General features: G+C 42.6%; 1 protein-coding gene across 2 annotated transcripts in view; it reads left to right on the top strand.

The window, feature by feature from the left end:
* Positions 1–8,926: 8,926 nt before the first annotated feature.
* The window catches only part of AKR1D1 (aldo-keto reductase family 1 member D1), an 84,312-nt gene continuing 76,536 nt past the window's right edge, over positions 8,927–16,702 (top strand). Inside the window, exon 1 of one of the 2 annotated variants that reach the window (XM_081958122.1) lies at positions 8,927–9,168. In XM_081958122.1, coding sequence (XP_081814248.1) covers positions 9,049–9,168 — 120 coding nt within the window. In that variant the 5' untranslated portion in view covers positions 8,927–9,048. Of the gene's footprint in view, positions 9,169–16,285; positions 16,509–16,702 lie in introns of those variants that run through there. The other variant, XM_081958121.1, reaches the window with a different exon arrangement.

The raw sequence follows: 16,702 nt of genomic DNA, 5'->3' as shown, positions 1-16,702 counted from the left end.
GGTGAGTTGGGCTGACATTGAGTGACAGGCCCAAAGTCACCTGGTCAGCTTTCACACCTGAGGTGGGACAAGAACTCACATTCTTCCAGTTTCTTGCCCTAACGCTTCTCAAATAGTGGGGCGTGCCCCCCAGGGGGGGCGCGAGGCTCCATAAAGGGGGGCGCGAAGGCTCCCTTTCCATCTGGGTGCAAACAAGGAGCCAGGAACAACAAGCTGGGTCCCGCCACCACGTTCAACAGTTTGCTTTCAGTTTGTCTTTGTGGCCTCACTCGCGTCTCCTCTGGGCAAACTGGCAGCGAAGGCGGCAACGGCGGCGGCGAAGGTGGCGAACTAGAGTTTCCCGATGAGGTTGCCTGTCCGACCAGCCCCCGCTGGCTCCTGGCTGAGGGAGGAGCTGCCGCTCTGCCTTCTCCGAGCGGGATCCGCGCCCTGCAACTGGCCACGGCGGGCGAGGGGGAGCGGGAGCAAAAGCTTTTGCTATCAAATCCAGAAACCATATTTTTTATGGGAAATACGAGAATGAACTTCAATTTCATAATGATATCCCAAGGAACAGAAATAGCATTTTAAAAAGTCTTTTGAAAATCTCAAAGTTCCTTGTATCTGGTGGGTGTTATCCTTTCTCTAAAAGGGTTCGAACTTTGAAAGATTTTTTTTCACTATTAAAGTTCATAACATGTCCTATTTATAGGAAACATTTGGACTGTATTTTTGTTTGATCCTGTTGATAGGACCCTACAAGGAAAGGATTATATCATATCATTGCAGTTGTAATTGGATTTGGAACAATAATTGTTATAGACAAATGATACTATTTACAGTCGCGCGGGGGGGGGGGCACGAAATGTTTTCTTCTTCCTAGGGGGGGGCATGAAAGAAAATAATTGAGAAGCACTGCCCTAACCCTTCCCTTCAATTACTTTATATTTTCTGATAAGATCTGAGTGCAAAGGACATGAGAAGGAAGAAGGGGAGGAGGGAAGAAAAGGGGCACTCCTGATTTCTGATTTGGCAAAGGAGAGGGGAAAAGTTGGTCTGTAATTTGTATTATTACATATGGTTATTTGCAAAGCTGATGATTTTGTGTCACCATCTGACCTACCTACATCTCAAAAGTAGTACAGATTTTGGTGATTGCCACTGTTATCTGTTATTTTTCATTTATTTTTCAAATTTTTATTTCATGTTTACTTTTCAGTTTTAGTAATTATAGGTTTATTGTGTTATATATTATTATGTATTTTTATTTTCTGGTTTAAAGGCTGTAATGAAAGTTTTGATTTGATTGTAGATTTGTATATGTACATACATGCATGCATGCATGCATACATACATACATACATACATACATACATACATACATACCAGAGATGGTATTCAGCAGGTTCTGACCAGTTCTAGAAAACCGGTAGCGGAAATTCTAGGTAGTTCGGAAAACCAGTAAATCCCATCTCTGACTGGCCCCGCCCCCATCTATTATCTGCCTCCCGAGTCCCAGCTGATTGGGAGGGAATATGGATTTTGCAGTATCCTTCCCCTGGAGTGGGGAGAGAATGGAGATTTTACAGTATCCTTCCCCTGCCATACCCACCAAGCATACCATGCCCACAAAGCCACGCCCACAGAACCAGTAATTTAAAAAAATTGAATCCCACCACTGATACATACATATATATCCGATAGCTTTTTCTAATTAACAGATTTTATTAAAAATGGCTTTAGTGTCCTAAAATTTACCTGAAACCAGATCCCTCCTGATTTTTTCTACCAGAGATTAACATGATATATTGTAGATGTTTATAAAATCTCAACTATGTTTCTGTTTTGTTTTTGAATTACTTATTGTTTGCTTTCATCTTGAGTTTAGTTTTGATGTCTTGTTTATTTTATAGAAAAATAATTAAACATTGCAATTCATTTTGTCCTCGTGAACTCTCCCCAAACTTTTCAGACACCATATGGAGCTTCAGCCTGATTTATTTTCTTTCTACACCCCCCTCCCCAAATAATTTAAACATTACAAGTTTCCACAGAATAGCAGACCCACTGCTAATAGGTAATAATTTTAACCAGGGTTGACCATTGCATGTCAAACATTATCAGCATATTTATGCCCACTAGAAAATAAGTTATAGGTTACTTCAAAAGGTTAGTGAGCAAATTCCAAGAATACGTATAGAGCAACAAATAATAATTTGGAAAATGTTCCAGTAAAATTGATCACAAGCATATTTAAAAATAGCATTTCTTGCAAATTGAAAACTTTAAATGGTTATGATTTTGACATACTTGGAAACACGTTGACAGTTCCTTTCATTTTATTCTTTATTGAAAAATATCATCATCAGTTCAAGGTTAGTCATCCTACTGTGTTTTCCTGAAAATAAAACAGGGTCTTATTTTCTTTTGACCCCCAAAATAAACACTTGGGCTTATTTTTAGGAAGGTCTTATTATTTTTGAGGTGTAGGAGGCGGCGAGAGTGGTCACCTCACAGCTTCTGCTGTGTTGCAATATTTTTGGGGAGGGCTTATTTTCGGGGAAGGGCTTATTTTAGGGCATGCGCTCGAAAGCTCGATTGGGCTTATTATCTGGGGAGTTCTTATTTTCAGGGGGAAAGCGTAGTAAATAGTTTATTGAAACGATTTATATATCCTGAAAAGTAATGAAATGGTCAATACAAACAATGAAGGAAACGTGGATCCTCTTAAATAGAAATGACTTCGCATCTAACAAAGGCCACAGTAGAATTTTTTTTCCTCAACTCATTTCTTATCAGGGACGTGCGGTCAGGGGAGGCAGGGGAGGCAGAGCCTCACTGCTCTCATCATGAAAATTAAAAATAAAAGGGGAAAGGGAAAAGGCGCTGAGGAGCCTTCTGCACACGTGGTCGGGAATGGGAGCGCTCCGTGGTCCCCTTCATGTTGACTCAGGAGTCAGGAAGGAGGGGAATGGGACCACATGTGAAGGAGGCTCCTCTAGCCTCAGCCTCCCTCCTGCGCACGTCCCATTCCCCACCTTCCTAAGTCAACATGAAGGGGATCGTGGAGCGTGAGCCGCGGTCCTGCAGAGCGCGCTCCGCGGTCCCCTTCATGTTGACTTAGGAAGGCTGGGAATGGGACGTGCGCAGGAGGGAGGCTGACGTGGTCCCATTCCCCTCCTTCCTGAGTCAACATGAAGGGGACCGCGGCTCACACTGATGACGTCACCAGCCTCACCAGCCTTAAACCTCACCGCACGTCACTGTTTCTTATAGTAGGTGTAGGTCAGTGGTGGGATTCACTTACCTTCTCTACCAGTTCGCAAATGTGAGCAGGCACTTCTGCTCATGCACAGAAGGTTGTGCATTATGTCGGGGTGGGTGGGCGGAGCCTCCCGCAGCCACCACTACAGTTCACCCGAACTGGAGAGAACCGGTTGAATACCACCTCTGGTGTAGGTAGCCTGTTGCCCAGTAGCTTCTCATTCTGCACTTTGAGACCTCCCCTAACATGATGCCATCAGAATAGGAGGGCAACCCATTCAATTGCAACGATACAAATGTTTATGCTTTTTTCAACAAACAAACAAGTTGTGATAGTTATAAAGCCTCCAGTGTCTATGGAGATTCTCAATCATTGTTGTCCTAAAGGAGCTTTTTCCACAAGGCAAATGGACTCCACTTTGAATTTTTTTCCCCCAGAAACTTCCTTTGAAAACCTTTCATCCAAATTTTCTGACAGCGAGAACAATCAATCAATGGAACAGCTTGCCTTCAGAAGTGGTGGGAGTTTCATCACTGGAAGCTTTCAAAAAGAGAGTGGACTGCCATCTGTCAAATATGGTGTAGGGTTTGCTTGGGTGGGGATTGGATTAGAACTAGATGACTTACAAGGTCCCTTCCAACTCTGTTAATCTGTAAACCTCAAGATGATTATTCTCCTTGCATCTGGTACTCGGCTATGGCTTTATTATGACAACAAAACACACATTTCATCATTTTTCCCCATTATTATATATGCCTAACATCTTAATGTCAAGGAGGGGGGATGCAGCAATGGACAATTTACTCTTCTGCATCCACTCTAGGTGGTTGCACTCATGGAAGGAGCTGAAGCAGAGACAGCTGTCATTTCAAAAGGTACCCTTAGTCATATTCTTTCCTTTCTGAATTTTAACCAGTTATTAAATTATAAAAGAGCAGAATACCCCAAGGGCACATGAATTTACTCAGACTTCTTTAATGAATTCATCAAATGTCTTTGAAAGTCCAAATCATAAACATCCAAATATATACGAAACCCACATTATATCTAACATTAAAAACGCAAGTTCATTTGAGTTTTCTAAGAACTCATAAGTAGATGTAATCAGAACTCAGTAATTTGCTGTGGTTTAATCTCGTAAGATGTTCCAACCTATCTTTTCTCTGCCTCTTTCTGCTCTTGGTATCTTTTCCAACATGTTCCTCATATGTTTCCCAATTTCCTGGTGAGATTCAGTAATTACAAGTCTCAGAAATCCTAAACTAAACAGAGAGGGTTAAACTGTAGAAAGCAGGTTAATGTACACATCGATGGTTCATAATCTCCCGAGGAATGGGTTTTTTAAAAAAAAAATCCCATTAACAACAAGAAAAAAGGCCTTTGTTGCTTTTATCAGACCTACTGTCCATAGACATTTTAAAAATTTATCATCATTGAATGCTGCAGAATGCTATATTGTTGTGCCTGACGTTGTATTCATATTTCATGCAATAGCCAAGGGATGAAGATCCAAAACAAATTAGTCCTGTGATGGAAGTAAGGCATAAAGTACATGTTCCAAATGTAAATATTACATTTACTTAGCTCTGAGATAAAGTATTCAAAGGTCAACTGGAATGTGCCATAAAATAGAGATGATTAACATTTGATCTGATCAGCTATGCCATTACAAAGTCTTCAGAAAATAACTAAAAAGGATGAAGCCTTCCTGAAGTGCTAACATATTAGAATGGCTTCATACAGGGCTTTCTAAAACACTCCAAACTGTAGTACACTTAAAAAAAGAAAGAAAAGGAAAAGACAAAACTTCAAGCGTTAGAACAATCTTTGAAGGTAGATGTGATAATTCGTAGATGGTAAAAAGGTAAAGGAGTCTCTGCGGATTTTACTCCGCTAGTCATTGCCAACTATAGGGGCAGTGCTCAACTCCATTTCAAGGCCATTGAGTCAGCACTCTCCCAAGACATTTTTACGGTCATGTGGCCAGCATCATGGAGCAATGTTACCTTCCCACCAGAGTGGTATCTATTTATCTACTCACATTTGCGTACTTTCAAAGTGCTAGATGGCAGGAGCTGGGGCAAGGATGGTACACACACGCACACATCACGCATACACACACATAGAGTATATACTGCACCCCATTATATATACGTGTGTGTGTTTGTGTGTGTACATAGATACACACACACACACACACACACACAGACACACACACGGGTTGGATTCAACTGGTTCGGACCAGTTCGGGCAAAACAGATACATACGTCCGTGGTATTGATATATATGTGGTGTTTGTATTCTGTTTTATACCTTTGAATTTTTCTTGAGTGAGATTCCCTTATTTTTAAGGGAGAAGAGGTCCAAAGAAGTGTCTTTGGCAACAGTTTGATTTGCAAACATTAGGTGGTGATTATGTTCCATTTTGTGCTATACAAACTGCATTAGCTTAATCCAGCAGATCAGATTTACATTTTGATAGGTAATTGTTGCCATTGTCTTATCTGGAGTTTTATGCAGCATTCTTATTTAGTTCAGAACAAGTTGGGAGATTGATGGCTCTGTTAGAGCCAGAGTAATTGATGTGAAATCCACATTGATTTTTATTGTGACATCTTCATCTTTTATTGCATTTATTACCAGAAACTGCTGGGAATCTGTGGTTCATCCAGTGGGTTTAAAAGTAATAAATAAATGAACAAGCTTCCATTAAAAGCTTTACAAAAGAAAATGCCAGGTTTTTCCCACTTTCTGATCTATTAGCAATTTTATATTTTCTTGTTTTCAGAGACTGGTAAAAGGAACCAAATATTGCCTCCATTCTAGTGCCGTTTGTTTATTATTTTTCTTTAAGGTCTTTTACATTTAATTTTATTTAATTTTGCATTTTATATCATGTTTATGCTTCCTGATTGATAAGTAAATACAATGCTAATTCACTCATGTATAAAGTATTCTATACTTAAAGGCAAAGGTTCCCTTCGCACATATGTGCTAGTCGTTCACGACTCTAGGGGATGGTGCTCATCTCCGTTTCAAAAGCCAAGTTCTGGAACCCAACAAGACAAGTACAGACATCAGAGGATAATCAGAACTGCAAATGAAATCTACTAGAAGAGGAAATAACATAAGTAGAATTGTAACAATTTGTAATTGCTATTGGAAAGAACAGGAAGTTCCTGTTCGTACTGTATTGTGTAAATGTACTGTACGTCTAAGTTTTGTGTGTGTGTGTGTGTGTGTGTGTGTGTTTTGTATGTATGTAAATAAATTAATAAATAAAAACTGGAGAAAAAACAATTACTACCAACCTGCCTTCCATTGAGGACCTGTACACTGCATGTGTCAAAAAGAGGGCCATGAAAATATTTACAGACTCCTCGCATTCTGGACATAAATTGTTTCAACTCCTACCCTCAAAATGAAGCTATAGAGCACTGCACATCAAGACAACTAGACACAACAACAGTTTTTTCACCGAACGCCATCACTCTGCTAAAGAAATAATTCCCTCAAGAGCGTCAAACTATTTACTAAGTCTGCATTACTATTACTATTAATCTTCTCATCATTCCCAGCTCCTCCCACTTAGACTGTATGACTATAACTTTGTTGCTTATATCCTTATGATTTATATTGATATCGATTGTTTCCTCGTTGCTTATTTGTACCCTATCATTAAGTGTTGTACTTGCAGTAGTCAGAGGAGATGGTTGCAATTTTGCAATATACTTTCGTAATATTGATATTCTCTGCCTTGGGTAAAAAGATTGACTGTCAATTATTCTCCTGCTGAAATAATCCCCATATTTTCACATCTCCATGAAACTGCTCAGGTCAGGGATAACTCCATACTCCCCTTCAGTGCCATCTTTCTTTGTCTGTGGTGATAGAGAAGGAGAAGCTCCATGCAAAACTTTCACCCTGCATCTACCCTTCAAGAGGATCAGGGAATCCTGGTGGTGCCATGGTTTGTACGCAGTACTGTAGGTTAACTCTGCCCACTGCTAGGAGTTCGAGCCTGACCAGCTCAAGGTTGACTCAGCCTTCCATCTTTCTGAGGTCAGTAAAATGAGTAGCCAGTTTGTTGGGGAAAATACGCTGACTCTGTAAACTGCTTAGAGCAGTGGCAGATTAAGGCTCACTGGTGGCTAAAGCACTAAAAAGTCTTGTCTTTCTTTTTCAATTTTGTAGTGCCCTCTTGGGCCTGGTGCCCTAAGCATGTCCTTAGTCTGCTTAATGGTTAATACACCACTGGCTTAGAGAGGGCTGCAAAGCACTGTGAAGTGGCATATAAATCTAAGTGCAATTGCTAGCCAAAATCAGCCCCAGCTGTTCATACTAGGCCAGTGGTGGGCAACCTTTTTTTTCAACTGAGCCAAATCTCGCCAAAACCACGATTGAAATTTATTTTGAGAGCCACATTTTTTAAAACCAAAAATACATAGGATGGTACACTGTTTTTAGTTTCAATAAACTCTGGCATTTGAAGCACGCAAGTCTTAAAGCTGTCAAGTTACAAGATCCTTGCATCCCTAACCCTTTAGGGAAAAAACCCCAAGGGGTCTTCAAACCTGACAGCTTTAAGACTTGTGGACTTCAACTCCCAGAATTCCTCCTCCAGTCATGTTGGCTCAGGAACTCTGGCATTGAAGCATGCAAGTCTTAAAGCTGTCAAGTTGCAAGATCCTGGCACCCCCAACCCTTTAGGGAAAAAAACACAGGGTCTTCAAACCTGACAGCTTGAAGACTTGTGGACTTCAACTCCCAGAATTCTGAGAATTGAAGTCCACCAAGGGCATCAATCATATTAGCCCAGGGATCTGCAAAATTGGCTCTTAAGACTGGTGGACTTCAACTCCCAGAATTCTGAGAGTTGAAGTCCACCAGTCTTAAAACAGCCAACTTTGCAGACCTCTGTGTTAGCCCAAAGCCTGGCGCTGGGCGGGCCTTGCTCCCCCATTGGTGGAGCCCCAAGAAGCGAGGAGGGAGAAAAAGAGACGGAGGCCAAGGAGCTTCACCCCCGCCCCCTCCCAGCAAAAATCTAACAGGGAGCCGGGCGGGCAGTAGCAAATTAGCCGATCACGCCGCGTGGGCAGTAGCAAATTAACCGATCACGCGGCGTGATCGGCTAATTTGCTACTGCCCGCCCGGCTCCCCGGTTAGATTTTTGCTGGGAGGGGGCAGGGGGGAAGCTCCTTAGCCTCCATTTCTTTTTCTGCCTACTCGCTTCTCGTCCCCGCCCGACTTCAGGATCCTCCCTAATCATTGTGGGTCGAAAAGAAAAAAGGGAAAGGGACGCTTGTTTTGAAGTGCCCGAGAGGAGGGAGGGGAGCGGGCGCCCGGCACACAGAAGAGCCGCATTAAAATGTGTAAAGAGCCGCATGTGGCTTGCGAGCCGCGGCTTGCCGACCACTGTACTAGGCAATCACTTCAGATGATAAAATAAGATTTACACAGGGCTTGGCTAAAGCTTTATTGTAGCTGCCTTTCTTTCTAGCATATCGACAATCTTCACTCAGCCAAGTCACTTAGAATGTAAAGACTGCCTTTCAAACACTTTTTCCCTGTAGAAAGGAATTGCCTCCCAGTAATTTCTGCTAATGAAATGCCAAGGATGTCAATCTCAGTATTTAACAGAGAAAATATTTGGCAAGTGTTCTACAACAGGTTCAGCAGCAATTAGTTGCACAAGACTTTCTGTCCTTTTGCACAATCTGCTGAGAGAAAAAAGTACCAAAACCACATATAGAAAACGATCATTTCCTTCAGGAGCTTGGCTGCGGCAGCACAGGAGAAAAAATATGGGAAGCCCTATTTGCATCACCATGAATCAATTTACCTCCAAAAGCCACCGTTTGAGACTGAACGATGGGAACGCTATCCCGGTGATTGGACTTGGTACCAGCACAGGTGCTGAAAAGGTAATATCACCTTTTCTTTACTGATTTTCACGTACCTGAACATAAGATCCATGCAATGCTTGATTGGTTAATTTGCTTTATCTGATATGGAAGCTGATTTGACTTGGTGTAATTTGTTTCCTCTACCCAGAAATAAAATGCTATTCGGTGGTACTTTGGTACTCATAGTTAATTGGTTTCTGGAGGCAGGATGAGTATCAAAAACAGTTTTGCCCTTAAGGAATAATGTAGTGAGTCACAAAGCAGACGACAATGATAGGTTCTAGCTTGTGTGTTGAGTACCAAACCAACCATGAGTACTGGAACAGAATGTTCATGTCAAAATGTATTGAGTACCAAATCTGATGAGTTTCAAAGCAGTTGAGTATTAAGGTACCAAGGCACAAGATATTTACTCCATGCTATCCCTTGTCGCTTTAAAGTAGAATTAAGGTCATCCTTAACAGCTTGGTCTTTTCAAACTTGGCAAGTAATACTTTGGTCCTGGAGAGTGAATCTCAATTTTGCTAGGAGCCCCCAAGACCGTAGGTAGGGCAAGGCAAACATTCTCATCAACGATAAGAAGCTTCTTCCAAGAAGCTCTGAATGGATGGTAGGGAATGGAAGTCCACATTTTGAACAGAGAGAACTCCTGGTTTGAAATGGGGATCAAAGAGGCCATCTATGACAAAACTGAACAGCCCTGTCTCAACAGAGAGGAAGGGATGTGACATCATATATCTCCGGTGTACAACATAGTCCTTTCAACAGTTTTAAGAAGGCTCCACACCCATTTGCACCCACACCCAGGTGACCCTAATGACACAGATAAATCTCGAATGATTCACTAAAAAGAATGCAAATGTCTAACTATCTGCAAGGAGTATAAATCCTTCCATTCCCCATCATCCAGTCAGAGCTGAAGAAGCTTCTTGGATGAAAAGGAAAAGTCTGCAAAGAAAAAACAGAACATCCAGTTGCCTCTTGAAAAAGCATCTTTGGGAGAACAAAGTTGAACTCAGGAAAGACATGGTTACTCTTTGTTCATTCTCAGCCCTAATGTTGCTCCTTCAGGTGCTGATCATCCCAGTCATTCAATTACCAATCTTTTGTGGTATTTTATTGAACATGGATAAAGGGAAATATCATATGCATACAACATCCAGTTTAGCAGAGTGCTCTATGGCAGCTCTAAGCCACAGAGAGTGGAAACAACCTTCACAGAGCCTTCACAAATGTACTACTAATAATAAAAAATTCAACCTTTGAAGATTCAACTACTGATCTAATCATTGTCAATATATAGATTGGGGCACAGTGGTAGTTCCCCTCCTTTCTGCTCCTTGGAGGGAACCTGACCTCACTAGCAACAGCTTTTACTTGGGGATCTCTTGAGCTGGCCAAATAGCCTCTGTTGACGAAGAACCTCAGCTGTCATTGCCCCAAATGCCATTTGTGTGAACCAGAGGTGGTATTCAACAGGTTCTGACCAGTTCTAAAGAACCAGCAGTGGAAATTTTGAATAGTTCGGAGAACCAGTAAATACCACCTCTGACTGGCCCTGCCCTCATCTATTGCCTGCCTCCTGAGTCTCAGCTGATCGGGAGGAAACTGGGGATTTTGCAGCAACCTTCCCCTGGAGTGGGGTGGGATTGGAGATTTTACAGTATCCTTCTCCTGCCACACCCACCAAGCCGCACCACACCCAAAAAGCCACATCCACAGAACCGGTAGTAAAACATTTTGAATCCCACCACTGGAGTGAACTGTACTTGGTACGAGAACATTGAGTGCTTTACTAGGCAGCTGATAAGGTGATTGTATGGGGTCGTTAAGAGAAGCACTGATTTTGCCCTTGAGTTTGTCTGTTTTCTAGTGTATGGTTAGGCAGAAGAGAGCTTGCAATAATACTAGTACACATCAATCTGGCTCTTTTAAGTTAGACTTGAGCCTAACGGGTTTGGCTATATCAGACAGAGGGAGGCTTTGTAGCAACAGAGAACTAAGAAAATGCTTCCTGAGAATAATCATGAATTTTTTCCCAAGCTATGCAAACAATTGAGGGTGAAGGTTCATTCTTCGAGCTTGTGGGCTGGTTTCTGAACGTTTCATTATCAGGCTAGGTAGCATCTTCAGCAGAGTTTAAACCCCTAGCCTGGGTAATGAAGTGTTCAGAAACCAGCCCACAAGCTCAGAGAATGAACTCATCCTACACCCAAGCTACAGATATTCACCACTATTGCAATGCAAACAATTGTACTATAAAACTCTTCACAACATAACAGATCTCAACAATGGTTGCAAATGATTATGGTATGTAGCACAATACCTACAGATTTCCCAATACCACTTATAAGATATTCTTTCCCTCTGTGTGAGAAAACCTCTAGGCCACTAATGGGGAACCTTTTCGGCACCGAGTGCCCAAACCAGAATGTGTGCACATGCGCGTGCCGGAGCACTGGAAATCTGAAGACCATCTGGCTGGTGCAAATATATGTGCTGGCCAGCTGGTCTTTGGGTTTCCGCTGCACCGGTGCTCAGGCATGCTCAAAGACCAGCTGGCCGGGGCGCATGGATGCATCGGAAACCAAAAAACAGCTGGCAACGGTGCGTGTGCCCACGGAGAGGGCTCTGAGTGCCACCTCTGGCACGCGTGTCATAGGTTCGCCATCACAGCTCTAGATGTCGCTTAATGCACAGACCATTGGCCTATTCTTCTCGTGTGAAATCATGAATATTTCCGTTTTGGTCTGACTTAAGTTTTCAATACATGAGGGTAGCACCATATGCTTAATAAATAAATGACATGGAGGTTGCTGTTTTGGAAGCTACATTCTTAGCCATAAGTTCTTTGGCAGGTTAGCTTCAAAATGTTATTCTGAAAGCAAAAGGCTTGAAGAATAATTCTAAACAAAGCAATTATCCTGGCATTTTGCCTTGTGATTTTGCAAAATGGGGATTGGAAAAGACTATTAAGCTTTAGGGAACTTTTGTCAGCAGGGGGAGGAAGGTCCCCTTGCTGGTTAAGGCCAGTGCTTGCTTTCATGCCTTGCTTGGTTGAACCTCTTAGAACCATGTAGCTAACTTCTGCAAAAAGGAACTTTAGGGTAAAACAATTGGGCTATTTTTATACTTCTGTTTTATTTTTTACAAGGTGTCTATACATTCAATTACTTTAAAAGCCAGTTTTATGCCCAGCCACTTGGCTAGTTTGCCACAGTACAACTGAACTGCTTTAAATTATATGCACACAGACACACACACACACACACACCAATTTCCATATTGCCCTGTCGTCTGGAGTTATTGCTGAACTCCTGCCAGGAACAAGCCATGTCTAGTCTCGCTCTCAGCCTTTGAGTTCCTACACCCAGGCTGCCTCCCACCTGGTCTTCCCACCAGTGGGTGCCTGAGGGCGATTCATACCTCCTATTTGTTACTGGTTTTCACACAGCACATCCTTGGTCCCCTTGGGGACTCTCTGCTGAACTGGGGGTTCAAAAGATTGCTTGTCAAGGAGCCACAAAGTTCAGAAAAAACTTTCAGGTAGATTTGGGGGTGGGGAGGATCAGTTCCCAACATTCTCCTTTACTGGAACTCATCCTGGGGCCTCCTTTCAAGATCAAGGAGTGAAAAGACCCAGCTGAGGCTTCTAATTTTGGGAAGATAATTTAAGTCCTTTTTCAATAAAGATGAAAGCCAAACCATTCTGGATTATAACAAACAATTAAGACTCTAGAGCAGTGATGGCGAACCTTTTTTGGCTCCCATGCCAACAGCGGGGGGGAGCGCAGAAGGGTCATGCATGGGTGTGCTATACCCTGTGACCCAGCGAGTGTGTGCGAGACTAGCGACAACCCCGTCCTCGCTTTTGGTGCAGCTTTTTCACTCTTCCCAGGCTCCAGAGACTTTCTAGGAGACCTCAAGAGCTTCCCTGAAGGCTCCGGAGGATGAAAAATGGACCTACGGGGAACTCAGAGGTTCAGGAATGGTGACTTCCGGTTTGTTCATAGGGCCGATTTTTGCCCTCCAGAGCCTTCGGTGAAATCTTCTGAAGGCCCCTGAAGGCTCCAGAGATCAAAAAACAGCCTCAAAAGAAGGCCAAAGTCAGTTAGCCAGAGTGCACATGCGCGCTGGCCAGCTGACAGGACAGTGCTTCACGTGCCCTAACAAATGGCTCCTCATGCCACCTGTGGCATGTATGCCATAGGTTCGCCATCACGGCTCTAGACAATCCACATCAAATTGTCTACCACAGGACAAAAATAGAGGATGTGGCTGAGACCCAGAAGGAGGATGGAGAAAAAGCATGGCAATGGGACCTTTGGCTTGTTATCATAACACTCTGTTTGCTTCTGGCTCTCTCACTCTTCCTCCTCCTCTTCTCCTCCACTGTCAGCTACTATACCAGTGATGGCGAACCTATGGCACGCGTGCCACAGGTGGCACACAGAGCCATTTGTCAGGGCACGCGAGGCGCTGCCCTGTCAGCTGGCCAGCGCGCGCATGCTTTCGAACTGCTAGGTTGGCAGAAGCTGGGAAAAGTAACAGGAGCTCACTCTGTTACGCGCCACTAGGGATTCGACTTCTGAACTGCCAACCTTCTGATCAACAAACTCAACATCTTAGCCACTGAGCCACCCTTCACGTTTTTACTTTCTGATAAAAAGTATGCAGATAGTTTGATAAGTAAATACAATGCTAATTCCCTCGTGTATAAAGAATTCTATACTTAAAGGCAAATTAATTTGCTTGCACAGAAATGTTAGAATGACACGTTTTCTTTATAAATTTATCATGCATATAAGAAATTTCATTGGATTTATTGATTTTCAAGACTGCACAACGCCCAAAAAAACTTCTGGGAGACTTACAACATTCAAAATTCAGTCCTCGACGTGGCCACAACTGAGCCCAAAATTTCTGTGTGATAGTTGCTAAGTCAGTTTTGCCCCCTTTTACAATCTTTCTTGCTACAGATGTTAAATGAATCATTGCAATTGTTAAGTTAGTAACATTGTGGTTAAGTGAATATGGCTTCCCCATTGACTTTGCTGGTCAGTAGGTCGCAAAAGGCGATCACATGACCTCAGGATACTGCAACAGTCATAAATAAGGATCAGTTGCCAAGTGTCTGAATTTTGATCATGCGACCATGGGGATGTTTCAATGGCCATAAATGTGAAAAATGGTTGTGTCTCCTTTTTCAGTGCTTTGTACTTTTGAACAGTCACTAAACAATAGGATTACCTATACGTTATTAAACAAATAAGTCTGTCACCTGCACCTCTATAACTGTCTGGTTTGGTTCTGGAACCCAACAAGACAAGTACAGAAATCAGAGGATAATCAGAACTGCAAATGAAATCTACTAGAAGAGGAAATAACATAAGTAGAATTGTATCAATTTGTAATTGCTATTGGAAAGAACAGGAAGTTCATGTTCGTACTGTATTGTGTAAATGTACTGTACGTCTAAGTTTTGTGTGTGTGTGTGTGTGTGTGTGTGTGTTGTATGTTTGTAAATAAATTAATAAATAAAAACTGGAGAAAAAACAATTACTACCAACCTGCCTTCCATTGAGGACCTGTACACTGCACGTGTCAAAAAGAGGGCCATGAAAATATTTACAGACTCCTCGCATTCTGGACATAAATTGTTTCAACTCCTACCCTCAAAATGAAGCTATAGAGCACTGCACACCAAGACAACTAGACACAACAACAGTTTTTCCCCCGAACGCCATCACTCTGCCAAAGAAATAATTCCCTCAACAGCGTCAAACTATTTACTAAGTCTGCATTACTATTACTATTAATCTTCTCATCATTCCCAGCTCCTCCCACTTAGACTGTATGACTATAACTTTGTTGCTTATATCCTTATGATTTATATTGATATCAATTGTTTCCTGGTTGCTTATTTGTACCCTATCATTAAGTGTTGTACTTGCAGTAGTCAGAGGAGATGGTTGCAATTTTGCAATATACTTTCGTAATATTGATATTCTCTGCCTTGGGTAAAAAGATTGACTGTCAATTATTCTCCTGCTGAAATAATCCCCATATCTTCACATCTCCATGAAGCTGCTCAGGTCAGGGATAACTCCATACTCCCCTTCAGTGCCATCTTCCTTTGTGGTGATAGAGAAGGAGAAGCTCCATGCAAAACTTTCACCCTGCATCTACCCTTCAAGAGGATCAGGGAATCCTGGTGGTGCCATGGTTTGTACGCAGTACTGTAGGTTAACTCTGCCCACTGTCAGGAGTTCAAGCCTGACCAGCTCAAGGTTGACTCAGCCTTCCATCTTTCTGAGGTCAGTAAAATGAGTAGCCAGTTTGTTGGGGAAAATATGCTGACTCTGTAAACTGCTTAGAGCAGTGGCAGATTAAGGCTCACTGGTGGCTAAAGCACTAAAAAATCTTGTCTTTCTTTTTCAATTTTGTAGTGCCCTCTTGGGCCTGGTGCCCTAAGCATGTGCTTAATCTGCTTAATGGTTAATACACCACTGGCTTAGAGAGGGCTGCAAAGCACTGTGAAGTGGCATATAAATCTAAGTGCAATTGCTAGCCAAAATCATCCCCAGCTGTTCATACTAGGCAATCACTTCAGATGATAAAATAAGATTTACACAGGGCTTGGCTAAAGCTTTATTGTAGCCAGTGGCGTAGCGTGGGTTGTCAGCACCCGGGGCAAGGCAAGTAATTTGCGCCCCCTAACCCGTGGATTTTAGCACTCGAGTCTCACAGTGGCGGTGACCCGGCAGCTCGGATCGGATTCGCACAGCCAGCACTGCAGTGAGAGAGAGTGAGTGAGCCAGGCAGGGGCAGAGAGCTGCGAGTGCGAGCGCCCCCCCCAGATGTTGCGGCCGGTGCGGCCGCCCCCCTGCACCCCCCACGCTACGCCACTGATTGTAGCTGCCTTTCTTTCTAGCATATTGACAATCTTCACTCAGCCAAGTCACTTAGAACGTAAAGACTGCCTTTCAAACACTTTTTCCCTGTAGAAAGGAATTGCCTCCCAGTAATTTCAGCCAATGAAATGCCAAGGACGTCAATATCAATATTTAACAGAGAAAATATTTGCCCAGTGTTCTACAACAGGTTCAGCAGCAGTTAGTTGCACAAGACTTTCTGTCCTTTTGCACAATCTGCTTAGAGAAAAAAGTACATAAGCCACATATAGAAAACGATCATTCCCTTCAGGAGCTTGGCTGCGGCAGCACGGGAGAAAAAATATGGGAAGCCCTATTTGCATCACCATGAGTCAATTTACCTCCAAAAGTCACCGTTTGAGACTGAACGATGGGAACGCTATCCCGGTGATTGGACTTGGTACCAGCACAGGTGCTGAAAAGGTAATATCACCTTTTTTTCTTTACTGATTTTCACGTACCTGAACATAAGATCCATGCAATGCTTGATTGGTTAATTTGCTTTATCTGATATGGAAGCTGATTTGACTTGGTGTAATTTGTTTCCTCTACCCAGAAATAAAATGCTATTTGGTGGTACTTTGGTACTCATAGTTAATTGGTTTCTGGAGGAAGGA

This window comes from Natrix helvetica, assembly GCF_964273705.1.
Source record: "Natrix helvetica genome assembly, chromosome: 6".
NCBI classification, from domain to species: Eukaryota; Metazoa; Chordata; class Lepidosauria; order Squamata; family Natricidae; genus Natrix; species Natrix helvetica.
This window is presented reverse-complemented; position numbering and strand designations above follow the sequence as displayed.